The sequence below is a fragment of the Raphanus sativus genome, chromosome 4 (genome assembly GCF_000801105.2).
Source record: "Raphanus sativus cultivar WK10039 chromosome 4, ASM80110v3, whole genome shotgun sequence".
In the NCBI taxonomy this organism is placed as follows: Eukaryota; Viridiplantae; Streptophyta; class Magnoliopsida; order Brassicales; family Brassicaceae; genus Raphanus; species Raphanus sativus.
This window is the reverse complement of record NC_079514.1, coordinates 39,486,057-39,513,433: the sequence shown is the minus strand read 5'-3', so window position 1 is coordinate 39,513,433 and position 27,377 is coordinate 39,486,057. Positions and strand designations below refer to the sequence as shown.

Sequence of the window (27,377 nt, the reverse complement as noted above, 5' to 3'; positions counted from 1 at the left end):
CAGTAAACTACCGTTCCAATGGGTTCCCTTCCTAGTTCGCTATAGACAAAAAAAATTGGCTACTCCAATAAAGGCATTACGGCCTATTTGAGAAAAATGAAGTAACGCATTAGCACTCTTTGACCAAAAAAAAAGAAGTAATGCATTAGCACAAGACATGCATGGGGGTAGAAAATATTATCTATCGCCCATTGCGGTGCATCCATCATTCTTTGACAGTGTCTTACGTGATAAATTGTGTGTAATATGTCTTTCGTAATTTTATTACTGCAATCTTAAGTTTTTCGCACATCCGTACTTAGTGATAAATAAACAAAAGATTTCACGTGGACTTGTTTTCGGAAGCTTCACGTCATCATCGTAATGAGAGTCAAGAGTGGCAAAAGATCTTTGAAATATCTATTTCTATTATTTTGGCCGATTACAACTAAAAAATGATAAACATGATACTGATACTATAATTTATAAATACTCATTCTATCACGATTAACTGTATATCGGTTATTTCCAGGAAATTTGAAAGTATCGAAGCATATAAAAAATTTATTCAGTCGTATATATGTGAAATTGGAAACGACCAAAGACACCTACAGACCTTTTTACTTAGGGCATTTTCAGTCATAGTTTTCAACTTTTTGATAAAATATCTCCACTACATTTCAATTGATATATTATAAAAAAAAATTAGATACCAGAATATTTAAACTTAAATGCTTAATCACACGCATAACTCAACTACATAAATACATTAATATGTCGAGTATACATGTTTCATAATATAAATCGCATATTAACATATAGACACAACTTTGCTTTATGTTGCAAGCATTTATATTCTAAGATAAGTATTTATCCCAAAACGATAAAATTGTCAGATAATTAGACTAATATAAATCTGCATAATATACGTATATATCTCTAATAATTAAAAAAGTATATCATAAATATTCGAATAAATATTTTATAATTTAATGATGAAACATCATTTCACATAACATTCTAACATTGTCGTTGTTACACTTGGTTCGAAGATAAACAAGAAAATCCCAAAGCTAAGATAAGTAGTTAAAAAGCACAAACCCAATAATATACTGACACGTCGTAGTAGGTGAAATGGATAGTCAACGTGTCAATATATTATTGGTAACGTGGCATATGATACTCAGTTAAAAGAGTTACATTTTACATCGATCGGTGGTAGAGATTATGGTAACCACGTGACGCACGTGACGGCGCATGATGACGGACGAGCGGGGACTCTTGGACGGCGCCACGGCGTTTGACGGCGGCGGAGAAAACACCTTCCCATATTTCGGAGAAGGCGCGGATGATCATGCCGTGGTGGTAAGGCTCGTTGAGCGAGAGAAAGCAGTTGAGAAGCTCTCTTAGGTCGTCTTTGGAGTAAATCTCGTTCTCGAGAATCATCTGGAGCATAGACTGACGGAAGTCAAGGTAAGGGTCCTCGGAGTCTTTCTCGACGGCGACGGCTGCGGTGGAGGGTGTAGCGGAGGAGGAAGAGGTGTTGTCGGAGAACCAGTGGGTAGTGGAGGGAACAGCGGAGGATGATGAGGCGGTGGTGGTGGTGGAGTGGTAGTGACTGTGATTAGAAGAGTAGAGGCGGGGCTTTTTGGGGAAACGGTTGAAAAAAGAAGACAAGTTTGGGAACTTGCAGTTACCACATCCGACGTTTACAACAGAGACTGTCTTTTGGACCATCTTCTTCTTCTTGCTTTTGCCCGCCATTGTTGTCTCTTTTGTGACTCTCTCTGACTGCAAAGATAAAATAGATTTGAGAGAGAGAGAGAGATAGAGTCTACTTGGGATTGGTATTAAAGGATGCAGGTGGGGACTGTGATGGATTAATGAGAAGTAAACTCTTAGCAGTTGGCATTAATACTCCCTCCGTTTCTAAAAGCACAAATATTTAGGAGTTGTTCTTTTATTTAAAAAAATTATTTAATTAATTAATTCAACCAATTATAAAAGATCTAACATTATTTTATTAGTCACACAATATTCAATAAATGAAAAATGTACATTGAAATATGTAAACTACTTATATTGTGAAACAAACTATTTTTGCTAAAACTACTTATATATAGAAACATAGGGAGTATTTAATTTGATCTTCATAAACAATTTTCTACTATTTCTTTTGAATTTGTTTGAACGTTTTCTAAAACATAATTCTATGTCTATATATGCATGACAGCATGCCTGCACGAGCATTAATTAGACATTTACTGTCTCTATAGAAAGAAGATTAGATTTATTGGGTTATTTGAGTTAACATTTTTGTTATGGTATCTAACATTTGATAACATATCAATGTTCAACTATGGTTGGCTACGTTTGTATATGATGGCGGGTAACCGGTGTGAACGGTTAAGGGGTAGCTTGTTGCTCAACTATCTTTAGGCATTTTCTTACAAATGTTCCAGTCCATTAGAATAGTGTTAGTGTAACTAGAGATGATCTGTACTTCCGACATTTAATATTTCCACTTTTTCTTTTTAATTTGGATGAAAATGAATTGAAACAGAAAGAAATATTAACATGCTTCCTAAAAAGATTGATTTGGAAATATACTCACTATACTTCCCATTTCGAAATGTACTTCCTATTTAACCGAGTAACTAAATCAAAGAGGGTGGAAATAATTTAGGGCACATTTTTCCAAATTTCACTTGTTTTCGGAAACTATGTCTATAAACTAAGCTGTCAATTGGAGTTTAGATCTACAATTGTCAATTGTTTGTTTTAATGGACTTGTATAAGCCCTTCACGAGCTTGATAAATCGCCTTTGTATGACCCTATGTAATTGCTAGTCAGATAGATTGAAGCCCAAAGGCCGTAGTATCTCTTATCATATCGTTCTCGCTTCCAATTTCTCGCTAACACTCAAATATATATGGAATCACTTGGTAAGAAACCCTAAACATATGGGCCATTGGTTTTGAATATTTCATTGGGCTTCAACTCTCTAATAGGAAGAATGTATTTGGTCAGGCCAAGCTTTGGTGTTGAATTACGATTATAACCCAAACATTGGAGATAACGGTCCAACGGTAATCCCGTTCCTCGTACCCCCGGCCCCAAGATTCGAGATAGCGTATGTGGCAAGAAATTACAAACCGTTTACTTTTTTTCCTTTTTCTCTTTGATTTGTTCTAACAAACTTAGAAACAATCAAACCCTGATTTATTCCAATTATAGAACCCACACGTCCTCATAAGCATCTCTTATATATGAAAACATAGTTTGATCTCATTTGCAGTTTTGATCCTTCTGGGTTCCTTGGTGGAAAAAACCAAGTCCATTCATTCTTCTTCATACGTTCAAGAATCCATACGAGGACGAGATCTTCCTAACGTCTTTGATCTTCTTCCAAAGGTTCGTTGACATTGTGTTATCTCATACTATAAATGATCTTTTCGTTTATATAATGGATGCTGACTCCTTGAGTATGTTAACGACGAAACATAAACAGGAAATAATTCTGATTTAGTCGAAGATGTTGGGAGATTTCATCATCAGACTCCTTGTGTATGTCCTATCCTACCGTATCTTGTTCTTCGTTATACATTTTGTTCATCATAAATTGTTGTTTTAAATAGGTTTAATGTATAAATCTTATTATAAAAGTGGTGATGCTTGCAGAATAATGATATTTTTAATTTTTTTTTTTAAATTGCAGATTGATATTAGGGTACACATACCCAGCGTTCGAATGCTACAAAACGGTGGAGAAGAATAAAGTAGATATCGAGGAACTCAGATTCTGGTGTCAATACTGGTATTAATACATCTCATCCTTTAACATTCATATAACTATGTTAAATAAAACATTCATATAACTTGCAAATATCACGCAAATATGACTGAAATTCTGAAAAGCTTTCCTCTGTTCATTGATTTACACGATTATATATACATCATATTGTTCACCGACTTTATGATATATCCTCCTAAATTACACAATTATCTCTAACTGACTCAAGTATATCTAAATAGTAAATACATTAGTTATTATGTCATTATTCTCCAATATAACTGATTTTATACTATCATTTAAATCCAAGATTGGTGTTTTCTGATAAAAGTATATATTTTATTAAATTTTAAATAATATTCCTACAAGTCTTTGGTGTCCTAAGTAAACATTTTTTAAAAATGTCTTTGGTTGCAACTATTATTATATATCCAATTTGAAAACCAGTGGTACAATTTTATTAGGAAATAAGATTGAGATCTCAATGTATGGGATGCACGTTTTAATATGAATATTTAATATGATAATATCAATATCTACTGACTACTTGAAAGGAGAAAAAATGTTATTTTACTAATCATTTATGTTTGAATAATTAGGATATTATTGGCGCTAATTTCATCGTTCGAGAGGGTTGGCGATATATTTATCTCATGGTAAGAAATATCGTATTCACATGGCCTAATTCATCTGCTTTCTTTAATATCTAACGTTTATTAAATAAGTGGCAAAGCAATTATTATTTGCAGGTTACCGTTGTACGGAGAAATGAAAGTGGTCTTCTTCGTATATCTCTGGTGGCCTAAAACGAAGGGAACGAGACTTGTGTACGAGACATTGTTGAAGCCAGTCATAGCCCAACATGAGACAGAAATCGATAGAAAGATTATGGAGTTGCGAGCTAGAGCTTGGGATTTTTTCATCTTCTACTTCCAAAACTTTGCCCAGGTCCACTTTTGCCTATATAATTTATGCTATTTGAAAATGATATTATTATGGAACATTAACGATACCAAATTAAAATCTATGCACAGGTTGGTCAATCCAGTTTGATCCAGGCTTTTCAGTACGTACTTGCCCAATCGGTCCGGTTCTCTGCCGCAGCTGCAGCTAACCAACCGGTACTAACTCATCGCCTATAAATATGTTACACTTGCATATATCTGAGATTCTAGTTTTGGGTTTTGAGTTGGTCCTTTTCTTGTTCATTTACATTTTTGTTTAAATTGTTGGTTTCATGTAAATTCAAACACAAGATTTTTGAAACAGTTGAAACCTTATTAAAACTGTGCCTTAATTCACATGTTTGTGCTACTAAAACTCTTTTGACACTTTTTGTGTACCTGGTGAAGCCTATGGAGCCGAACGTAAACGTGAAAACGCGGTCACCGGTGGAGACTGAAAGTGATACGAACACACCTTCCGGTCCAAGGCCGTTGAACAAATCGCTATCTGCGTTGAGATCGCTAGAGAAGCAAACGAGCAGGGGGAGGAAGTGGCCACCACCGACACCACCACCAACACCAGGCCGAGACTCGGCCGGAACATTCAACGGAGAAGATGGAGTCAGCATTCCCGATACACTTCCGGGATCACCCATCACCGATGCTCGAGCTAAGCTTCGCCGTTCTAACTCAAGGTCTCAGGCCACAACATAGTAACGTACATAAACGTGGCTTTCGATAAACCATTTCTAATTTGTTAAAAAGATATATAGGGAGAGAAAAGTTCAAGCTTTGAGATGTTTGAGAGAAGACAAAACAGATTGAATTTTTCTTATGGTCTTGTGTTTTGTAAATTTAAGCAGAAGTATGAAATTTGTGTTTGCTTTTCGCTTTAATGTTACCGCAAGTAGCTGATTATAACGATGCATTTGATTTGAATGGTCAAAAAATTATACTCAAATATTCTACAAATGCAGCGGCCAATGAAGTATATCTCTCTCTCTTGAACTTACATTAGTTTCTCTTAACAAGTAATCCTCTACATTGTCACTCGTTACACCAACTCTCTAGAGATAAATGAGAACATAGTTTAATAGTACATTGTATGGTACGCACCTGCCATTGGTTCATACACGTTTCTGTATTTGCTCCCTCCTTGCCTTGGCTTTGATTTGGGAGCTAAAAGTGTTGTTGTGATGATGCGTGTTTGATCTTCTTGCATCATCTCGGGGTTGAGTCAATACCGGTTGGGGCTATTTCACCCATTACCGGTGGTGGTGTACTCACATCAGCTATTTCATAATCCCAATCGATACCAGCTTTAGCATGAGTTAAAGATTGCAGATAATACATCAAACAGAGCTATAAGAGAGAAACAGGTTTTGATTATATCAAAGGATACAGTCGGTTTTCCAGATATCGGTCATGCTGATGTCCGCATTGGAGAGGAGCCAGTAGTCTGTATCATCATTCTGCAAAATATAAGACCACACATGAGAAGGTAAAGCTTCATATAGTTTTGGCGAGTATGTTAAGATAAGCAAGGAGGATGGCTTACTTCGACGTCAGAGGGAGTAATCTTAAGCATTCCTCCTACTTGTTCCTGCAAATAATTAAGATCAGAGGCATCGCCGGGTTGAGCATGTGCATGATCTTGAGACACCTGATGATGCTCATTATCAGTTCCTTTATTATCAACAGTTAAGGCTTCTATTTCATGGTTTTCTGAAGATCCCGAGCAAGAAGCAATAGGCAAGCATGCTGCTGGTGCAGCTGTCCCATTTGTTTCTTCAAACTTCTTCTCAAATTCACTGAACATGATGACAAGGTAAAAGAAATGTTAAGCGGAAGAGTGCCTTTCAAGATGTTATGACATTTCTTGTATCATTCATTTCATGTTAATATGAAATTTCTTTCACATATGTACATAAGAAACTATAGAAGAAGCGAGAAAGAATATATACCTGACAAGGTATACGTCAATAGGTCCCATTGTACTTCTAAGTATGATCCTGTATCTCCTTTGAGGGCTGTCAACCGCCTGTCATGTTAGTTAAGAAACACAGTATCATCAACATTTTTGCACCTAACGATAAATAGCAGATGTCTTCCAAAGTTGCTGACAGAGACTAACCTCATCTGGATCAGGGACTTCCAAAGTTGTGCCATGAGGAGCTTTGACAGCTATCAGAGTCTGATTCTGTGAGAGTATGAACGTGAGAGTTAAAGATATGACTTACATTCAATCAATTGATAAAATTCTTAAGGACTAACCTGGAAACCCGGTAAAGTCTTGATGTCCTCTTCAGTTACAAAAAGCCATCTGGACATTGGCAATAGATTGGTTAAGTGTCTATTATAAGAATAGCACCACCTCACTGCAAAAGAAAACTAGCCTAGAAAAAGATAGAGAGATGGAGATTTATACTTCTGATTCTTTTCATTTTCGCTCAGATCTCTTAATCTTTCCTCTGTTTCTCTGTAAACAAGTCATTAAACGTCAGCATTGGTCACAACATCCCAGAACTCTCAATATGAATGCTATGAAACCTGATTTGGTTATCTAGCGCTTGCTCCTCGAGGGAAAGGTTTTCAATTTCTGCCTGCAAGGAGAAAACAAGATCATTAATCACACGAAACCAGACTCTGAGTGCATGCTGATTCACCGCACCTGTACGACAGATATGTCAGCATCCACATCGCCAGGCCCTGAAGTATCAACTCCCCTGATCAAGTTTAATGATCCACAAGTTAGTCTACATGTACTTAAGTGATTCAAAGGAGTATCCCAGCAAAGCAGATATGAAGAAACACATGGTTTGAACTTCATAAGCATATTAATATTCATAAAAATCCTCACTTCCAAAGAATTCGGTTCTTGAAAGGCTTTTCAATGAGATCAATTCCCTCCAAAACGTTTGTAATATCATATATACGTCGTTTCTGCACCTCCAACGTTTCTGCAGCTTTGTTTAGGTCCAGCATTCCATCTTTGGCTTGTTTGATTAGATTGACGAACTTCTTTGTAAGGAGACCTGAACAGGTTCATGTCAGCATCTTCAAATACACCACCACATGTACTAAACAGTTGCTAATTACCTAAAGAACTGTCATAGCGACAACTGCCAGAAGGAGTTAGTGTGGGAGGAGAACCTACAACTTTATCATTAAAAAAAACAATCAGCTCTTTGACCTGCTTTTTGTTTTAGACATGAAGATGGTTCAAACAAGTATCAAAAAGGATAAGAAGAGCTTATTTCTTCTTACTAGCATTTGAGATGGGTGTTTGGGGAACTGACTGGTTTCCTTTGGCCTTTGACTTGGTGTTGACTCTGCCTCCTTTAGCTGAAACAGGAGTCTTACATGGACTGTTGGATATGGTACTGAAACCAGAACTCGTGAATCCGTTACTATTAGATGAAGCAGCAACCACATCCGTAGTCGTCTTCCTCTTCCGTGACTGCAAGATGTTCTAGTGGTTATTAACTTGTCCAATTTCCAAAAAACAGGCAAAGAGAGATATCATACAAAAGGTTTTCAAAGCATCTAAATACACAAATCCGGATTCTCTATACTATATAACAGAGTTTCTAACAACAATGGGAACTAACTACTTGAAGAATTATACAATTGCCAAGTGTCATGACACATCACTTTGATACTAATTAGCCTATGCTTTACTATATGAAACTCAAAGGAAGAGATGACAGTGAGCATCTCCAACACACTAGAGGGGGGAACTCTAGGTGGATTTAACTCCAATGTGTTCCCCTAAAATAGAGGAATGCTATATTTTTTCAGCTATTTATAGAAGAGATGTTATCCATAAGGTATTCAAAGCATCTACGCATACAATTCTCTATACTCTTTCAACAAATTGCTTCGATACTAATTAGGCTATGATAAACACTATGGGAGAGAACACTTATATAGGATTAGTATATGAGACTCAAAGCAAGAGATGATGGAGGTGTAGAGACTTATATTCACTGATTATTTAGTGAAGGAGATAGCATCAATTGAGTTCAATTTCACAAATTATAGATTCGTTTTCGATTAGGTTTATTAGGTCAGATTGCGCGCAAATGTATCATCGCGAAGCTAAGATTCCGATGAAGATTGACATGAGGCACATCAAATCTCATTAACATCCCACGGAAATTTCTAAAACCGATTTGCGAATAGTGAATCGGAAGATCCAGCAATCGAAATCGAACTCACGGGAGATCTATGAACGACGACGTCGTCTTCCCGATCTACGGCTCCGCAGAGGTTGACGAGGCTTCTATCGTTGTTTGTGAGGTGGGGAGGGGCGAATCGGTGGTAATCCGAGGGGTTGAACGGCGGTTTCGTTGAGGCGAACGCTAAGTGTCGACGTATTGGCGGTACCACGGGAACGGACGATGACGGCGGATGTTGCGGCGGCGGCGGCGGCTGAGATGGTCCCGGGGAGGTTCGCGCGCCGCCGGACATGGATCGTGGCGAAAAGGAGTTAGATGGGGAGATCTCTCTGCGGGGAGAAGAGTGGCGGTTAGAGAAGGGGGATTAGGGTTTTAGTGAGAGAAAGAGAGAGGAGGAAGAAGGAAGGAGAAAAGTGATAGAGAGAGCAGAAAACGAGGGAATTTTATGTTGGGATAGATGTGGAGGGAAGAAGCGCTCTCTCTCTCTGCCTACAGCGAAGGTTATTTTTGTTTCTATTTGTGCCCCTTTACTTTTATATTTCTTTCTCATTGACCCCACTTATTTTCTTTCTAACGGGACAATCGATTTTTAAATTTTTTTCTTTTTTTTGGGGTTAAGAGTGAATGAAGCTGATATGATCTAATAATTATTCAAAGGTAGTAGTCGGTAAACAGATTTCTGCAAGAGAGTGATTGAGATGGGATTTGTGTTGTTATAATACATGTGCTGCTGTTTCCGTTAAGAGGATGTATTAATATTTTATAAGAAAAAACACAACCCCCCCCCCCCACTGGTTTTGAATTTTTTTTTAATTATTGATTAGTGGTTGTTATTGTTTATGGCAGTGGAAACTGGCTACAGAAGCGTAGTACAGAAGTGTTGATTATTTGTTTACTTGAAAAGAATATCATAATCCAATCCTTCCCAGTTCAAATGGGAAGGACTGAGAAGAGATATCATTACAATTCCACTTATAGGAGTGTGTTAGGTACCGCTTTGTTTCTTGTTTCTTGTCACGAGCCCATTTTGAGCCGAGATCATGTTCACAGTCTATGTTAAAGCCCACATTCGAAGTATACGTCTCAGACATCATAAGAGAAACCAAATGGCCCGACAAAGAGATGAAAACATGTAAAACAGAGATTCAGATTGGCAAGATTTAAACCCAATTGTCCAGTTAATTAGTACACAATCATAACCTCTTCCCCTGCAATTCTATAACACTCTAAGTGGTTGCAGAGTTGCATCCACTTGATAGCTCGAGCTCAATCTTTCTCATTTCATTCCACTGAACTAACTCACATTGTAAACTTATCCCTCTCTCAAAACGTAAGGCAGGGACGTCCGGTTTCTTCATTCTTTTGAGTTCTTCAGAATCATTCAATACAAAATGTACCTAACAAATAAAAAACAAACCCCATCAATACCAATTCTCCAAGACCCTTTAAAACCAAACACACAACAGAGACTCGACTCTCACCACTTAGCTCTCATCCGTGTTCCCATTTGTCCTAGCAAAAACTCTATATAAAATCAAGAATCATTCTGTACACAACAAGAAAGTCGAGAGGTCTTCAACGGCGGAGAAGAATCACTACATACCTCCAACGCATCCCGAAACCCATCTTCCTTCGTCCTCAGCATCACCGCCAAAGGCAGCCTCACCCCCTTAGCCGCGCAAGCCACGTGTCTCGGTTTAATCCGGTTCTCCAAGCTAAACGAGAAATACTGAGGAAACTCCAGAACCTCCCTCGCGTCCCTCCCCATCTCCCCCGTCAAGTACCCCAGCTTCGGCTCGTAGTTCTCGCCGATGCTGTAGTTAAACAGCTGCGGGAACCGTTTAAACATCGCGGAGGCGCTCCGCCGCGAGAATCCGAGCTTGTTCTCGAAGTAATCGATCCTCGGGCGGAGCTTCCCCTCGACGCTGCAGGAGAGGAGGTAGGTGTGCCTCCGCGGCTCCGCGATCCCGATGCCGCGGAGGAAGTAGAGCGCGGGCCTCAGCTGGAGGTCGACGCTGCAGGCGAGGAGGCGGGGACGGCGGCGGAGGGCTTGCCGGAGGTCGAAGGTGGAGTCGACGCCGGCTTCGCGGAGGAGGAAGGTGATGACGGGGATGGTGTGGGAGGTTAGAGAGGAGGAGAGGAGCTCCGGGCACATGGAGACGATGCGGCGGAGGTCCGGTAAGGAGAAGTTGATCGGCGGGGTTGTCATGTAGTCGACGACGGATTTGAGGGAGGAGAGTGGGGAGGAGAGGAGGGGAGGGTGGCGGTTGATGAGGGCGAGGAAATCGATTCCGAGGGAGTCGAGGTAGAGGAGCTTCTCGTGGATGTCGGATTCTAGGGTTCCGGCGACGGACGGGGAGGAGAGTGAGGAGTCCGGAGGGTTGGGAGTGAAGAAGATTGATGGAGAAGAAGTGTTTGGTTTGAAGGAGAGAGAGGGGAAGTTGTGGAGGCGGAGGCGGGAAAAAAACGGAGGGAAGTGATGGTAGTGGTGGTGGTTACGGGGAGGGAGAGTGGAGGAGAGGAAAGAGAGAGATTCTTGTTGCATTGTTCAAGAGACATCACTCACGACATTGAGTTCTCTCTTTTGTCTGGAACAGAACGAGGAAAGAGGATAAGACGGGGGATGAAGAAACTGGTGATTTGAAGATGGGGATTTTATTTTTTTGGAGATCATATCTGAATCGATCCGGTTTGGTTCAGTACTTAACCGGTTAATTCCAATTGAAATTTAACAAAAAAAAAATATGAAATGGTTCTCGTTCTTCTTTAGATTTCTGTCAGGCCCATTGGCTCAGTTAACAAATATAATGGGTTTAATTTTCTTTTCTATATATGTCACAAAATTTCAACTTATTTTACAGATTTAGAAAGAGTACTAAATATTCCAGAAGGAAAATCTTTTCAATCTTATTATTATGTTCCAAGATTTGTAACTCAACAATTACATCAAGACTTTGTATGTTCATCTATGCATTAATAATAAGATGGAAGTTATAAAAAAAGAAAGAGTACTAAATATTATTAGTATATCATGATTTTCTATAAGAAGCATGGTGTGATTATTATTTTTGGCTCAACTACAACTTTCATTAACCAACCAAACAGGATTACATGATCTAAAACCTTCAGACATGAATTTTCATAATATATATATAAACTATCAGTTGTTAAAATCGTTTGTGGGATATATTTTTGTAACATAGTGCTGAAAGTCATCAACTTTTAAACTTATCTGAGGAATTGCAGACATTTTAGGTAGATTTATATTTATAAGTGATTGTCATGTCGTTAGACAATTTGGAAGGTTTCACATCACTATTTCTTTTATCTTTATTAGTTATTTAAAATACAAGAAAAATTTATTGGAAATGCATATCTTTAGTCTTTGACAAAATTTCGTATTTTAATAAATGTTGGGTTTGAATAGAGTTCAATATGACACAAGATAAACAAATAAATTAATACAGGAATCAATCTTTTGAATAATAGCCAATGGGTGTTTCAAGAAAAAAAATAATGGAAAAAATGAGATTCATGGAACAGTAGACTTATGTATGAACAAGTCTAACACGAGTCGCTTTCAGATGTGGGAGCGTCCGTAATATCGTCCCACACCATTTTGGACACAAAGTCATCGTGCTTCGGAACATACTCCTGCAACCATAATCATAAATTCAACTAGTTCAATCATATCCTCTTTTGCGATTCATTTATTTAATCTATATACGAACAGAACACTTGGAAATTAATGAAAATAATAATAAACAAACCTCAAGAAGTTGGAGCAATTGAGAAGCGGTCGGGGCCGAGACGATGATACAGCGGGCAGTGGAGGAGACAAAGCCTTCGTCCACTGCCTTATCTATAAACTTCAATAGTGAATCGTAGAATCCATCCACATTCAACAGTCCCACCTGCATTTTTAACTTCACATTATGAGTATAAACAATGTATAATATTTATATTTTTTTGCATTCTTTTACATTGTATAATGGTTTACATTTTCTTTATCAATATTTCTGTCCATTCATAATTAGTACGTACGACATAATTTTAGGGTACTCTTTAGTTGAGACATTACTACATGTGACTGTATGTCTTGAACCCATATGCTTAGATTCTCTTTTCACACATGACACTTTGTTAGTCAATTGAGATAATTGTTTTTTTTCCTTATGCCAAGGAAAATCTCTACTCTGTCCATCAATACAGTAAACATCTTTTTTACAAAAAAAAAAAATCTTTTTTTTGTATGACATAGCAAACCAAACATTTTTAACTATGTTTTGTCAGATGACCGGATTTACCGGCCCTAATCTCAGGGGATAGACTTATGAAATTTGATTAATACCGGTTTAGTGTGGATCCCAAGTTGAGACCAGGTGATGACTTCCAACAACTCTTCAAATGTCCCATATCCACCTATAGTTTGGTTGTAAAATAACGCTATACACATTTATTAACCTTTCATAATTCTAGATACTATACATGTCATTTATATATTCATAATAACTTTTACAAGAGAAATAAAAGAAAAGCCAAACCAGGAAGTGCGATGAAGGCATCAGCTTGGCGACCCATTTCAGCCTTCCTTTGGTGCATAGTCGAAACTGTTATAACCTCTCCAATTGATTCACCGGTGATCTATAAACCCAACATCATTTCACCACCACCAGCCCATCACAATCATTTACATGCATTTTACTAAAACCATTTGACCAACGCAAAATAAACTACATTTTACAGTGTTTGATAAACGTAAAAATAGATTTGTAAATACCTCTCTTGGTGCTAAAGACTTCGGAATGATTCTGCAAAACATGCAATACATTGTGTCAATATTAATTACAAAGATCAAATCATTCAATTTAGTCACCTTTTTGAACTTCTTTGAAAGTTCACTTCATAGTTAATAAGTTAAACTAAAACTACAAAACTAAAGGAGAGACTTACCTAAAAGGACACATTATGAGTTTTGTTTACTCTATAAAACACAAAGCAAAATTGACACACTTCTTCCTGCCAGCTGTCTTTATTGGGACGTAAATAACCTTGATTATTGCTAAGGAGAAGGATGTTTGTTTTAAAGAAGCAAACCGAACGGGAACTTGTTGTCTCCGTAGTTGCAATAAATGATAAGATAATAAAACAAAAAGTTAGGTATGTGAGTTTATGGGAATAGATCCTGGACGTCGGATCATTTTGAAGAAAGTAGATCCAACGGTCCAGAGTAAGCATGCTTTATGAGATGTAATAAATGGGATGCAAAGTTATTTGTTCGGAATTGGATGTATTTTGTAATGAGCTCTCTTTTGATATAATTTGTGGATGCTTTATGTGGATGGGTTTATTTAGATTTGTTGTTGAACTTTGTTATTACTTTGGAATGTTAGTGGTTGTGCACTTGTGGTTGGTCATATTCTCTTTTGGTGGGTGCATTTTTACAGTCATTGTGAGTTTGTTGAATACTTGTGTAGTTGCTGCTAAGTTGATGCTTCTGCTTTTGGACATGTAGTTAGAGCTTATGCAGTTTGGTTGCTCCCACGGTCTTATGGCCAGGTGGTTATCCATTTTGTAACATTGTTGCATAGATTGTGGATGCTTTTGTGTGGATGGAAGTGATTTTTGGACAGTTTTTTGGCACCTTGTTTTAGGATGTATTTTGTAATGAGTTCTCTTTTGATACAGTTTGTGGATGCTCTTATGTGGATGGGTTTTATTTAGACTTGTTGTTGGACTTTGTTATTACTTATGAGTGTTAGTGTTGTGCATTTGTGGTTGGTCATATTTTCTTTTGGTGGGGGAATTCTTGCAGCCATTGTGAGTTTGTTGAATACTTGTATAATTGTGGTAAAGTTGATGCTTGTGCTTTTGGACAGGTAGTTAGAGTTTATGCAGTTTTGGTTGTTCCCAAGATCTTATGTGCAAGTGGTTGTCTCTTAGATTTGTAACATTGTTGCGTAGCTTGTGGATGCTCTTGTGGGGATGCGAGTGATTTTTAGACAAGTTGTGACACCTTGTTTTTTATTTAGAATGTTAGTACTTCTGCACTTGTGGTTGCTCATATGCTCTGATGTGAAAGTGATATTAGCATTCATAAGTAACATTTTTGCATACTTGTTTAGTCAAAATAATACATAGAAGCAAGGTTTAGTAAACATAACTGAAATTAGAGAAATAAACATACATGGTTTTATAGAAAAGACATCAGCACCAATTTCATTACCTCAGCCAAAACAAAATATCTAAAACCTAACTACTAAACTCTCCAAAACGTCAACAACCTCATAGATGTCTTTTTTTATATCAAGGAGATGTTGCTTAATTTTGTAAATTTCTTCTTCGATTCTAGCTTGCTGTTCAGCCAAAAGTCCCAGCTCTTCCATATATGATTCGTCTACCCATTTGAAAAGTCCCAGCTTTCTGGTTTGAGGTTTGGTGGTCGGGTGATGTGTGGTCAGGAGTGGAGTGGATGCGAGCTGTGTGGTTAGACGATGAGTAGTGGACAGAGGTTTGGTGGATGGGTGATGTGTGGTCAGGAGTGGTGTGGTTGCGAGATGTGTGGTTAGGCGACGTGTAGTGGCCAGATAGGTTGTGGGGTGGTGTGGAATCAAGGGCAGGTGTTGCGGACGTTCTGTTTTAATTGTTGAAAGAAAAGTAGATAGAACCAAATAAGTAGAAGAACATAAACTAGATAATGTAGATTTTTTATTATCTGAAAAGATACAAGATAAATGTAGATGATTTAAGATCTGAAAACGTACCTTCTATGGCGGAGGGTATTTCTCAAAACACCAAGACGGAGAGTAAGATTGGGATCGAGAATCGGAGGAGGACATAAGGTACTGGATAAGAAAGGAAACAAGAAGACTTGTGTTTAGCGAGGAGAAGGAGGAGAGAGGGTTAGGGTTCGTGAAGATTGTGATGGGTTACTCGATTTAGGGATTTAGAGAGGGTGATAGTAAGAAATGAGTCAGTAAAACCAGAATTTAGGGAATTTTATTTTTCCAATTTCTGGGTTGAGAACAGGTAGACAAAGATGAAAGAGAGAATGAGATCAGGATTGAGAGGAGGGTTCGTCGAGAATAGAAGAGACATAATTGATTTTGGATTTGAGAATTATTGTTTAAAAAAAGGGAGTTGGTTTGTTTGGTTTCTAAAATATGGATTGAATTTCCATTCAGTTATTAAAAGGTTTTCTTTGGTTAGAGAATGTAACCAAACCCACTTCCACGTTAGTTAGAGGGCTTATTGGACAATTTGACATGACAAAGTGTTCTATATGTGCAATGTGTCTTTTAGAGTAATTGAAAACTAGAAATGTGTCTGTAAGAGTAAATTTCTAAAGGCATATGCGGATATGCCTTTTCCCCTTTAACCTTAGATTTTGCCTAAAGATAGATAATATAATAAATCGATACCAGTTTTCAAATATGTTCCAAGAAAATTATAAAAATGTATCTTGGAACAGTCGAAATGCGCCTACTATTTATGATAATGTTGCCCATTTGAAAGGCAGGACAAGAACATGGGCAAGACAAAAGAAAAAGAATGATGTATTCTCGCTTTGAATGTATAGATAAATCGAAACCTCTGATATTTGTTTTTAATAGGTGTAAATAATCGAAATTTGTAGAGAGAGACGGAATAGATACCCAAGGACATGACGACCACCATCATGAACAGCCTGAGATATGAGACCCATTAGCCCCACGCTTCCTCCTCCATACACCAAATCGATCTTTCTCTCCACCTTCCACATTTACGTTGACATCTGTGTTAGTACTTATTAATGGCTAAAACAAGTACAATTTATTACGAACTTTTAGAACAGACTTTTTAGATGACTTGACTAATTCTATGTAATCTATATCTTTTTTTCATAAAACACTAAGAATGGTGGAGTTTTGCTAACTGAGTAATATTTCAACCTTAACACGGTGATAAAACAATGATGTGATACTAACTTTCCTAACATATTATTCACGACTATTTACAGTTGACATAACGTATGAGCTCTGTAAAATTAGTACTCGTATATATATTACATAAACGTGTATATCTATGGAGTTTCTTTTTCCTTTTGGCCATTGCAAATATAGACAACATACTTTTTTGGTAAAATAGACAATATACTTTGCATTCAAATAAACCTGAACCTGTTATCGTAATACATTTTTTAATTAGTTTGTGGAAATAAGAGAGTTACCAATTGGTGGGCGAGTTGGAGAGCAGCGTCGTGATAAGTGGCTTTTTTGCCGGAACTGCTTCCGCAGAAGACACAGATCCTCCTGAATCTTGATTTTGTCTCTTCCATTTCTGCTCGATCTTTCTGTCCTTTTCTGTCTTGATCTTTTTTTGGTTGTCACTTTCTCAACTTTATATATATTATATATAGATATGTGATGAAGAAGTATACAGATTTGTTTGGCTAAGTATCCAGGTAGTAGCTGGCTATATATACATTTAAATATGTTAGTTTATTTTATTATTGGATCCCGTAGATTGTGACAGCTTTTTTCCCTTTTCTTTTTCAATAGTTTTCATTGTTGTTGTTGTTGTTGAAATATTAAATTTATTAATTAATTAACAAAAGAAATAAATCTATATAGAGATTATGACTTTGAAGCTAATAATTTTCTAAAACAATCAGCTGAAAAATAAACCATGAACTCAGCTTTCCGAGTGGGTGCTTTCAAATCAGCTTCACAATTTTTGGTGAGAATATGTATAAACATACAAAAAAACAGTTGTAGAAAAACATAAAACTCAACATTAACAAAAGAAAAAAAAAGAAAAAACTGTTATAAAATTTACTTATGATTATAAAAAAACATTTTAATCAATGATATTGTGAATTGTTATTAGTTTATAAAAATATTGATATGTTTTATGATATTTCTGAATTCGTATATGAAAAGAACTAACCAATGTTTTCTCTATTTACAAGAAACTACATAGAAATTAGCAATACATATATGAATAGAAATATGTTAGACAAGAATCATAGATACCTGTACTATTAAAGAAAACCATTATTTGAAATCAACCTTTAGTCATATGTTATATTATGAAAAGTGCCATTATTTATATGTAATTTTATTAAGATCTCAGTAAGAATAGTTATGAAAATAGTATAGCATTCTTACTAGATTTATTTCTGAATTAGATATTAATTAAAGAAATTTCCATACCATTTAAAAATACTGATTCTCAATTTTTAATATCCTTTTGTTTTAAATTTAACAACGAATTATTTGCAATGCAAATAACTGATTATAAATATGGAGAAATTTTGTGAACAAAAAAAATTGGAAACAGCTATAGTGTTGATGGGGATGGGAACGTTAATGGGATCATACAGAAATTTGCTCTCTGTTAACGGTGTCAACATGTTAATTTTACCATTTTGATACGTAAACCAACATAATTTCAATAAAACTATTTTATCAAGATTTTAATAGAGAACTAGATTCTGACCCGCCCTTAAAAAGGGCGGGTATATTTTTTGTTTTAAATTTAGTTTCTATATATATGTTTTTGTGATTATATTCGTATGTTTCTTTGTAATCATATTTGTGTATAAATCAAAATATATATTATTAAATAACGGTAATTTAAAAATTGATCCGGTATACGTTCGGTTAAGGATGGGTTGCAGATCGAATCCGGCCCGCTGACCCGCTAATCCGCAGGTTTCAATTTTGTTCTGATCAAAAAATCTGACCCGTATAAACCGTAAACAAATAATTTTGTATCCGCTCCGCTTAATTTTGCGGTTTTCTGCGAGTTGTATTTTTTTAAACAATAATTCTTTAATATAATAATTGTAAAGATATATAAAAATATATTTATAATAAACCTTTTATCTATTATCAAAATTCATATACAGTTATATATTTTGATTTGAATAAAATAATATTTGAAACTTAAATAAGATATATGGTTTGAAAGTTGAGGTCGGATCATAATTTTAATTTGTTTTTTTCGTTTTGGTCAAAACAATACAATAATTTAAATATGTAATTTAAATGCCAATCAAAAAGATTTATCATTGTCCAAGTTCCCGTTATTTTCTCATGATGGAATATTATTTATGAAAATGTAACATCAATATTTATATTTTGAAATATCACATGTATTCTCATTCCTAAATAAGAATGTGGTTGAACGTTCTGTTTGAAAATATGTATATTTAGTTTGGGTTCGAAGAAACTACATATAACATATAAGTCTTATACGTATATCTATTTATTAAATTTGGGTTTGTAAAAAGAAAAAAGTTTGGGTTTGTACAAATTGCATATAACTTATAGATCTTGTACAACTATTTGTTATGTATATTCGTTTAGTTAGTTACGTGAACATAAATCTATGAATTTTAATAGCATAAATATAAATTTAAAAATTTTGACCTATGATAATAATATAAATCTATTTAGACCCGTTAACCTATTAAACTAATTGGTCTCGTGATCCGGAAAATATCTTTTAGTTTTTATTTTTGTTTTTTCATTAATGGCATAATCGTTATTAAAACTTCTTCTTCCTAAAGACATCTTTTTAAGTTTTCTGCAATTTTCTCTAAGGTTATCATCCAAGTGTCTTCAACAACAACTATAACTTATGACGATTTGTTATAATCGACTTGTTAGCTTTGACCCAAGTTCCCTGAAAAATTTAGATGAAACGTTTGTTGATCAAAAAAAAAGGATGAAAGATTTGTTAGCTTTGTATGGAAAATAATCACTTATCACGATTGTGTTTTCTAATTATAAAAAAACTGCTAAAAAATAAAAAACTGTAAAAAAAAGTAAGTGATAGAACATGGGCCCCACATATATTGTATGCTCTTGATGAAAATAAGGAAGTTAGTAAGTTACGTACGGTTAAATAATATTCTAGTGCAGTTATATTTACTTTATATTGTAGATGAAGTTATAAAATTTAAAAAGTAGATACAACTTTTATCAATAGGGCAAATTGCAGAATTAATATAATAGATTAGATTTTGACCCGCCCTTAAAAGGGGGAGTATTTTTTTGTTTTAATTTTTTTTGTTTTATATTTGTTTTTTCTTTCTGATTATATTTGTATTTTTGTAATCATATATGTGTATAAATTTTAATCAAAATATATTTTATTAAATAATAACAATTTAAAAATTGATCAGGTATGCGCACGATTAAGGCCGGGTTGCAGGTTGAACTCACCCCGCTGATCTGCCAACCTGCGGGTTTTCAATTTTGTTTTGTTAAAAAATATGACCCGCACAATCCGCAAACAAATAATTTTGTACTCGCACCTACTCTGCTTAATTTTGTGGTTATTTGCGGGTTATATATATTTTAAAAATCATTATTTAATTTAATTATTATAAAAATATATTTATATTAAAAACTTATACATGATTTAAATTTTAAATTAATATTTTTAAATTCCTATATTTTTTTGTAAAATATCTAATTTTTACTTTTATTTTTTAAATACTTTGCGGGTCGACGGGTAGCCGCGATCCAAAATCCACCAACCCACATTCACCCGCATAAAATACTCATAACCCATATCCGCAAATCGATTTTTCAAATAGTTGGACCAAACTTATTATCCATTCTTAAAAGGACAGATATATTTTTGTTTTATATTTTAAGAAATATATTTGTTTTAATTTGAAAGTGTGGTATATTCTTTGTTTTACTTTTTATATAAAACAAAAAAATATAGGTATATATTTCTTAACAAAAAAATATACCCGCCCTTTTATATACCCGCCTTTTATTATCCATTCTTAAAAGGACATATATATTTTGTTTTATATTTTTAAGAAATATATTTGTTTTAATTTGAAAGTGTGGTATATTCTTTGTTTTACTTTTTTGAGAAATTTAATTTTTATATTTGTATTATTTTTGTAATCATATTTGTATTTAATATTAGTTTAATATAATTTTGATTACTATATTAAATATCTCAAATTGTATAATTATACATTTGTACCACATACATATAAGAAATTATTTTAAAATAAATTTCTAAAATTTCAATACATTAGAAAAATATACGTGATGGTTACAGAAATGTATATGTATATTAAAAAGGTGTAGCAGAAAAAACATATACGTGGTACAAAGTTTTAAAAAAATTTAACAGGTTTGTGGGGCACAACATACGTGGTGGTTACGGAAATTTCGAAGCAGTTATTAATCTAGTATATTAGAAAAGTATGTAATGCTTTATACGTGGTGAGAAATGGAAAATAATAGATGGACATAACTTATATCTATTTTTGTTTTAAAATATATACCTATATTTTTTTGTTTTATATAAAAGTAAAACAAAGAATATACCACACTTTCAAATTAAAACAAATATATTTCTTAAAAATATAAAACAAAAATATATCTGTCCTTTTAAGAATGGATAATAAGTTTGGTCCAACTATTTGAAAAATCGATTTGCGGATATCGGTTATGAGTATTTTATGCGGGTGAATGTGGGTTGGTGGATTTTGGATCGCGGCTACCCGTCGACCCGCAAAGTATTTAAAATAAAAGTAAAATTAGATATTTTACAAAAAGTATAGGAATTTAAAATATTAATTTAAAATTTAAATCATGTATAAGTTTTTAATATAAATATATTTTTATAATAATTAAATTAATAATGATTTAAAATATTCATAACCCGCAAATAACCACAAAATTAAGCAGAGCAGGTGCGAGTACAAAATTATTTGTTTTGCGGATTGTGCGGGTCATATTTTTAACAAAACAAAATTGAAAACCCGCAGGTTGGCAGATCAGCGGGGTGAGTTCGACCTGCAACCCAACCTTAATTGTGCGCATACCGGATCAATTTTTAAATTGTTATTATTTAATAAAATATATTTTGATTAAAATTTATACACAAATATGATTACAAAAATACAAATATAATCAGAAAGAAAACAAATATAAAACAAAAAAAATTAAAACAAAAAATACCCGCCTTTTTAAGGGCGGGTCAAATCTAATATATTCTATTAATTCTGCAGTTTGCCCTATTGATAAAAGTTGTATCTACTTTTTAAATTTTTTAACTGCATCTACAGTATAAAGTAAATATAACTGCATTAGAATATTATTTAACCGTACGTAACTTACTAACTTCCTTATTTTCATCAAGAGCATACAATATATGTGGGGCCCATGTTCTATCACTTACTTTCTTATACAGTTTTTTTATTTTTTTAGCAGTCTTTTTTTAATTAGAAAACACAATCGTGATAAGTGATTATTTCCCATACAAAGCTAACAAATCTTTCATCCTTTTTTTTTTGATCAACAAACGTTTCATCTAAATTTTTCAGGGAACTTGGGTCAAAGCTAACAAATCGATTATAACAAATCGTCATAAGTTATAGTTGTTGTTGAAGACACTTGGATGATAACCTTAGAGAAAGTTGCAGGAAACTTAAAAAGATGTCTTTAGGAAGAAGAAGATTTAATAACGATTATGCCATTAATGAAAAAACAAAAATAAAAACTAAAAGATCTTTTCCGGATCACGAGACCAATTAGTTTAATAGGTTAACGGGTCTAAATAGATTTATATTATTATCATAGGTCAAAATTTTTAAATTTATATTTATGCTATTAAAATTCATAGATTTATGTTCACGTAACTAACTAAACGAATATACATAACAAATAGTTGTACAAGATCTATAAGTTATATTCAATTTGTACAAACCCAATCTTTTTTCTTTTTGCAAACCCAAATTTAATAAATGGATATATGTATAAGGCTTATATGTTATATGTAGTTTCTTCGAACCCAAACTAAATATACATATTTTCAAACAGAACGTTCAACCACATTCTTATTTAGGAATGAGAATACATGTGATGTTTCAAAATATAAATACTGATGTTACATTTTCATAAATAATATTCCATCATGAGAAAATAACGGGAACTTGGACAATGATAAATCCTTTTGATTGGCATTGAAATTACATATTTAAACTATTGTATTGTTTTGGCCAAAACGAAAAAAACAAATTAAAATTATGATCGGACCTCAACTTTCAAACCATATATCTTATTTAAGTTTCAAATATTATTTTATTCAAATCAAAATATATAACTGTATATGAATTTTGATAATAGATAAAAGGTTTATTATAAATATATTTTTATATATCTTTACAATTATTATATTAAAGAATTATTGTTTAAAAAAATACAACTCGCAGATAACCGCAAAATTAAGCGGAGCGGGTACAAAATTATTTGTTTGCGGTTTATACGGGTCAGATTTTTTTATCAGAATAAAATTGAAACCTGCGGATTAGCGAGTCAGCGGGCCGGGTTCGATCCGCAACCCATCCTTAACCGAACGTATACCGGATCAATTTTTAAATTGCCGTTATTTAATAATATATATTTTGATTTATACACAAATATGACTACAAAGAAACATACGAATATAATCACAAAAAAACACATATATAAAAACTAAATTTAAAACAAAAAATATACCCGCCCTTTTTAAGGGCGGGTCAGAATCTAGTTTGTGTATAAATTTTAATCAAAATATATTTTATTAAATAATAACAATTTAAAAATTGATCCGGTATGTGCACGATTAAGGCTGGGTTGCAGGTCGAACTCACCCCGCTGATCTGCCAACCTGCGGGTTTTCAATTTTGTTTTGTTAAAAAAATGACCCGCACAATCCGCAAACAAATAATTTTGTACTCGCACCTGCTCTGCTTAATTTTATGGTTATTTGCGGGTTATATATATTTTAAATCATTATTTAATTTAATTATTATAAAAATATATTTATATTAAAAACTTATACATGATTTAATTTTTAAATTAATATTTTTAAATTCATATATTTTTAAATTCATATATTTTTTGTAAAATATCTAATTTTTACTTTTATTTTTTAAATACTTTGCGGGTCGACGGGTAGCCGCGATCCAAAATCCACCAACCCACATTCACCCGCATAAAATACTCATAACCCATATCCGCAAATCGATTTTTCAAATAGTTGGACCAAACTTATGATCCATTCTTAAAAGGACAGATATATTTTTGTTTTATATTTTTAAGAAATATATTTGTTTTAATTTGAAAGTGTGGTATATTCTTTGTTTTATTTTTTTGAGAAATTTAATTTTTATATTTGTGTTATTTTTGTAATCATATTTGTATTTAATATTAGTTTAATATAATTTTTGATTACTATATTAAATATCTCAAATTGTATAATTATACATTTGTACCACATACATATAAAAAATTATTTTAAAATAAATTTCTAAAATTTTCAATACATTAGAAAAATATACGTGGTGGTTACAGAAATGTATATGTATATTAAAAAGGTGTAGCAGAAAAAACATATACGTGGTACATAGTTTTAAAAAAATTTAACAGGTTTGTGGGGCCACAACATACGTGGTGGTTACGGAAATTTCGAAGCAGTTATTAATCTAGTATATTAGAAAAGTATGTAATGTTTTATACGTGGTGAGAAATAGAAAATAATAAATGGACATAATTTATATCAATTGGTCATGTCGAAGAATTAATAGAATAGATGGTTCTCTGATGCCAATATACCGATCGAGTGTTAGCAATATTTCACTAACCCACATTTTTCTTATCTTCTTACACTTTTAACTCAACTTTATTATTTTCATCTATATATATACCTTTTTGGTCCAGTGATGACTTGACCATCCAAAATATCACCATGTCAAAAAAGCCATATACAATTTCACGAGGTTGCAAAATGGACATATTTTATATGTATCAAAGTTTAGGTAAAAATATCACCATGTCCACAAGCCAAAGTCCGAGAGACCATATATCACTAAACATTTTCATAACCTTAACTATACTTTTAAAGATTTTTTTTTAAAAAATCACTATATTAAAAAGTGACCCAGAGATTGGAATTTGTCTTTACTGATCACACGGTGCTGCAGAAGTGTCCACCCACCTTAGAAGAAGCCAGGATTCGATCCGTTAATTCCTTATTGTGATAATCATAAATGAATAACTAAATCATATTGAAAGCCTTTTTTACAACAAAAAAAAAAAAATAACTAAATCATATCTTTGGTTGAAGAATCGGTCATTCTGCGTATCATAATATGTTTTTGTTTTTAGTAAAATGCGTACTATGAGATATGTTACTCCTTATTAGTCACCAAATCTCTAATATCTTTTGTTTTCTTACTTGTAGCTAAAATTGTTAACGGAAATATTGGCACTATTAATTAACTCACAATCGTGACAAATAAACTGAAATAAAAGAAAGAAGCTCTCAATTGGATTCCCCTATGTTTAAACTATCGTTTTAAGTTTAACAAGTTGATCACACATATATACACATACTGGAAGAAAGTATATGAAATAGACATAATTCTCCATATCCAAATAGTAAATCAATATTATCATGATCCTGAACTAGCTTCGCAAATCAATGTCTTATACTATTCAAAATTGAGATTAGAAAACTCTTATATTAAAATTAGTATTGTCAAAGGATTTGATCAGATCTAATACTTCTGATATTCTGCCTATCTCAGTAGATCTAATAGAAAGAGCTGTCACATTTACTTTACAATTTGTTCATATAAGATAGCAAACATTTGATATTCAAAGTTCAAACCAAGCAATCTATGATTTGTTTGAAGTTCTAAAAGAAAAGAAAAAAAAATACAAGAAAAGCCCTACGTCAGAAACGTAAACGTAAATAGCCCATTTGTTATATTTCAAATGGATACAGGCCACTAATACTCAGATTAGAAAACCCATTATTATTTTAAGTTAGGCAGGTCCAGCTCTAGAGTTCCAGCCCGGCCCGGGTGGGATCCGATTCATGTTACACTTATTACCTAACTGCCTGAATATCGGACGGGGAAAGTCTGAGCCCTATGAGAAACGGTCGTCGGTCTCTTGTGATTTTCTCTTCAGCATTTTCTCCGGTGATTCCCACGTGTCACAGATTATGTTTCCTGCCATGTGAAGCATGTTGGTATGTGATTTTGTTACCTTTGCTTTTAAATTAAGAAGCGTGTCATATCAAAATTAGGACAACTTTTCTCCATTCCTCCTTCAATCTTTTGATATCTTTATTTAAAAAAGCTAGGTCGTCCAATGAAGAATTATGTCATAAACTATTCTGTTTGTTCTTCTGTGGTTTCACTTTTATGAAATACTAGATCATGACCGCCCGGTCGGGCGGGTTTTCATATTTTTTGAAGCATGAGATATGTTTTTTTATTGTTATGAATTTTTTTTTTTGATTTTTTGTACATTATAAAGTTAATTATTTAAAAAACAATTATTACATATTTACTCGGTGAATTTTATTATATTCTGATGTCTAATATATTACATGTGTCTGATATATAAACAAAAAGTGTTTAGTTTCGTTATTTTTATTATTATTATTTTTTTGGAAGTGATCATAGGTGTGTAAAGATGATGTAGAAGATCAGTATTTATAGTTTAATTTTAGGGTAACAATAATGTACCACCGATATATATACTAAACCAATTAAGTAATTTATAATAAATACCAAATTACAGTATATGGGTTACCGAGATATTATGTATAATTGTAATGACTTGGTGAATGTATTTTTCCATAAAATATTTTCTTTGAAAATAAAATTCGAGATATCTATATATGTTATGTAAATAATCATATGCATCGAATATATACTACACAAATATTCTCTAAGGCAATTTCCTATATATTCTTATTAAAAATCACCCATAATTGTAAATATAGAATTATGGGTCATTTTGTTAATCTACTAAACATGTTTTTATAAATAAATTTAATATTTTTAGTGTTATATTTTTTAGTTTTATAATAGTTATATTTATATTTATATGTCTAGTTAACATTATTATTCAGACCCGTGCATATACACATAATTCAATTTTATTAAGATATTAAACTAATGTAAAATAATTAGTCAAACATTTGTTAAATTTTGGTATTTATATATTTATGTAGACAACAATGTATAATGAACATTTACAGTAGACTAATATAATAAATTTGGTTTTATTTTATTTTGTTTTTATAATAAAATTCTAATTAAAATTTTATAATAAATTATAATCATATGACTATTTTATAGTAGATAAAAATGATACATCTTTTTTATAGAGAAGATATATTCTCAAAGAAATGTTTTATATGTATTCTTAAGGTTTGGTGGTATTAAATTCAATTTTAATAATATTACACATTATGTAATATAGAGGTAAATAGAATATGTACATATATTTGTACATAATGTTATGTTGAACCCGAGGACAATTTTAAACAATAATCGTATGCAACTATGCACTAACTTAAATAAAGAAAGATGGAGTTGCTAATCGTATGATTATGAACATAAATATATTTCAAATCTTTTAATTAGCATTTGGACCATTTATTTCCTAAACCAA

The 27,377-nt window shown here is 33.3% G+C and overlaps 5 protein-coding genes across 6 annotated transcripts; 1 reads left to right on the top strand and 4 right to left on the bottom strand.

Moving 5' to 3' along the window:
* Nucleotides 1-966: 966 nt before the first annotated feature.
* On the bottom strand, nt 967-1,820 carry LOC108852683 (transcription repressor OFP6-like). Its single transcript, XM_018626181.2, has one exon. The coding sequence runs from the start codon at nt 1,741-1,743 to the stop codon at nt 1,183-1,185; it is 561 nt and encodes a 186-aa protein (XP_018481683.1). The 5' UTR covers nt 1,744-1,820; the 3' UTR covers nt 967-1,182.
* A 1,417-nt stretch (nt 1,821-3,237) lies between these two features.
* Nucleotides 3,238-5,608, top strand: LOC108848666 (HVA22-like protein j). The gene is made up of 7 exons (XM_018622088.2): nt 3,238-3,394; nt 3,492-3,547; nt 3,699-3,797; nt 4,373-4,429; nt 4,523-4,721; nt 4,808-4,894; nt 5,126-5,608. The coding sequence occupies exons 2-7, from the start codon at nt 3,516-3,518 to the stop codon at nt 5,429-5,431; spliced, it is 780 nt and encodes a 259-aa protein (XP_018477590.1). The 5' UTR covers nt 3,238-3,394; nt 3,492-3,515; the 3' UTR covers nt 5,432-5,608.
* An 81-nt stretch (nt 5,609-5,689) lies between these two features.
* Nucleotides 5,690-9,398, bottom strand: LOC108848665 (transcription factor E2FA). Its single transcript, XM_018622087.2, has 13 exons — nt 8,939-9,398; nt 7,985-8,177; nt 7,817-7,876; nt 7,578-7,752; nt 7,389-7,443; nt 7,268-7,320; nt 7,146-7,196; nt 6,992-7,040; nt 6,852-6,917; nt 6,682-6,758; nt 6,276-6,528; nt 6,120-6,189; nt 5,690-6,036 (listed from the first exon to the last, which is right to left on the bottom strand). The coding sequence occupies exons 1-13, from the start codon at nt 9,188-9,190 to the stop codon at nt 5,939-5,941; spliced, it is 1,452 nt and encodes a 483-aa protein (XP_018477589.1). The 5' UTR covers nt 9,191-9,398; the 3' UTR covers nt 5,690-5,938.
* A 629-nt stretch (nt 9,399-10,027) lies between these two features.
* On the bottom strand, nt 10,028-11,548 carry LOC108849196 (transcription termination factor MTEF1, chloroplastic-like). Of its 2 annotated transcripts, none has more exons than XM_018622720.2 (2): nt 10,502-11,548; nt 10,028-10,295 (listed from the first exon to the last, which is right to left on the bottom strand). In XM_018622720.2, exons 1-2 carry the CDS (start codon nt 11,441-11,443, stop codon nt 10,125-10,127), a joined length of 1,113 nt encoding a protein of 370 aa, XP_018478222.1. In that variant the 5' UTR covers nt 11,444-11,548; the 3' UTR covers nt 10,028-10,124. The 2 variants fall into 2 exon arrangements, 1 of the variants encoding a protein (XP_018478222.1); XR_008945509.1 differs by having other exon boundaries at nt 10,156-10,295; nt 10,380-11,548.
* Nucleotides 11,549-12,295: 747 nt separating this feature from the next.
* Nucleotides 12,296-17,276, bottom strand: LOC108850957 (cytokinin riboside 5'-monophosphate phosphoribohydrolase LOG2-like). The gene is made up of 7 exons (XM_018624401.2): nt 17,108-17,276; nt 16,554-16,651; nt 13,679-13,709; nt 13,443-13,542; nt 13,250-13,320; nt 12,669-12,812; nt 12,296-12,552 (listed from the first exon to the last, which is right to left on the bottom strand). The coding sequence occupies exons 1-7, from the start codon at nt 17,213-17,215 to the stop codon at nt 12,463-12,465; spliced, it is 642 nt and encodes a 213-aa protein (XP_018479903.2). The 5' UTR covers nt 17,216-17,276; the 3' UTR covers nt 12,296-12,462.
* Between the last annotated feature and the right edge of the window lie 10,101 nt (nt 17,277-27,377).

What these genes read in the sequence shown, in the direction of transcription:
- LOC108852683 (XM_018626181.2), bottom strand. Translation starts at nt 1,743, where the DNA reads ATGGCGGGCAAAAGCAAGAAGAAGAAGATGGTCCAAAAGACAGTCTCT.
- LOC108848666 (XM_018622088.2), top strand. Translation starts at nt 3,516, where the DNA reads ATGTTGGGAGATTTCATCATCAGACTCCTTGT. An exon ending in ACTTCCAAAACTTTGCCCAG is followed by an intron (nt 4,722 to 4,807) that starts GTCCACTTTTGC and finishes ATCTATGCACAG; the next exon opens with GTTGGTCAATCCAGTTTGAT. An exon ending in CAGCTGCAGCTAACCAACCG is followed by an intron (nt 4,895 to 5,125) that starts GTACTAACTCAT and finishes TACCTGGTGAAG; the next exon opens with CCTATGGAGCCGAACGTAAA.
- LOC108848665 (XM_018622087.2), bottom strand. Translation starts at nt 9,190, where the DNA reads ATGTCCGGCGGCGCGCGAACCTCCCCGGGACCATCTCAGCCGCCGCCG. An exon ending in TCGTCGTTCATAGATCTCCC is followed by an intron (nt 8,178 to 8,938) that starts GTGAGTTCGATT and finishes AACATCTTGCAG; the next exon opens with TCACGGAAGAGGAAGACGAC. An exon ending in AGACTTTACCGGGTTTCCAG is followed by an intron (nt 6,918 to 6,991) that starts GTTAGTCCTTAA and finishes ATACTCTCACAG; the next exon opens with AATCAGACTCTGATAGCTGT.
- LOC108849196 (XM_018622720.2), bottom strand. Translation starts at nt 11,443, where the DNA reads ATGCAACAAGAATCTCTCTCTTTCCTCTCCTCCACTCTCCCTCCCCGT. An exon ending in GGTTTCGGGATGCGTTGGAG is followed by an intron (nt 10,296 to 10,501) that starts GTATGTAGTGAT and finishes TTTATTTGTTAG; the next exon opens with GTACATTTTGTATTGAATGA.
- LOC108850957 (XM_018624401.2), bottom strand. Translation starts at nt 17,215, where the DNA reads ATGGAAGAGACAAAATCAAGATTCAGGAGGATCTGTGTCTTCTGCGGA. An exon ending in TTGGGATCCACACTAAACCG is followed by an intron (nt 12,813 to 13,249) that starts GTATTAATCAAA and finishes TTAAAAATGCAG; the next exon opens with GTGGGACTGTTGAATGTGGA. An exon ending in AATTGCTCCAACTTCTTGAG is followed by an intron (nt 12,553 to 12,668) that starts GTTTGTTTATTA and finishes TTATGGTTGCAG; the next exon opens with GAGTATGTTCCGAAGCACGA.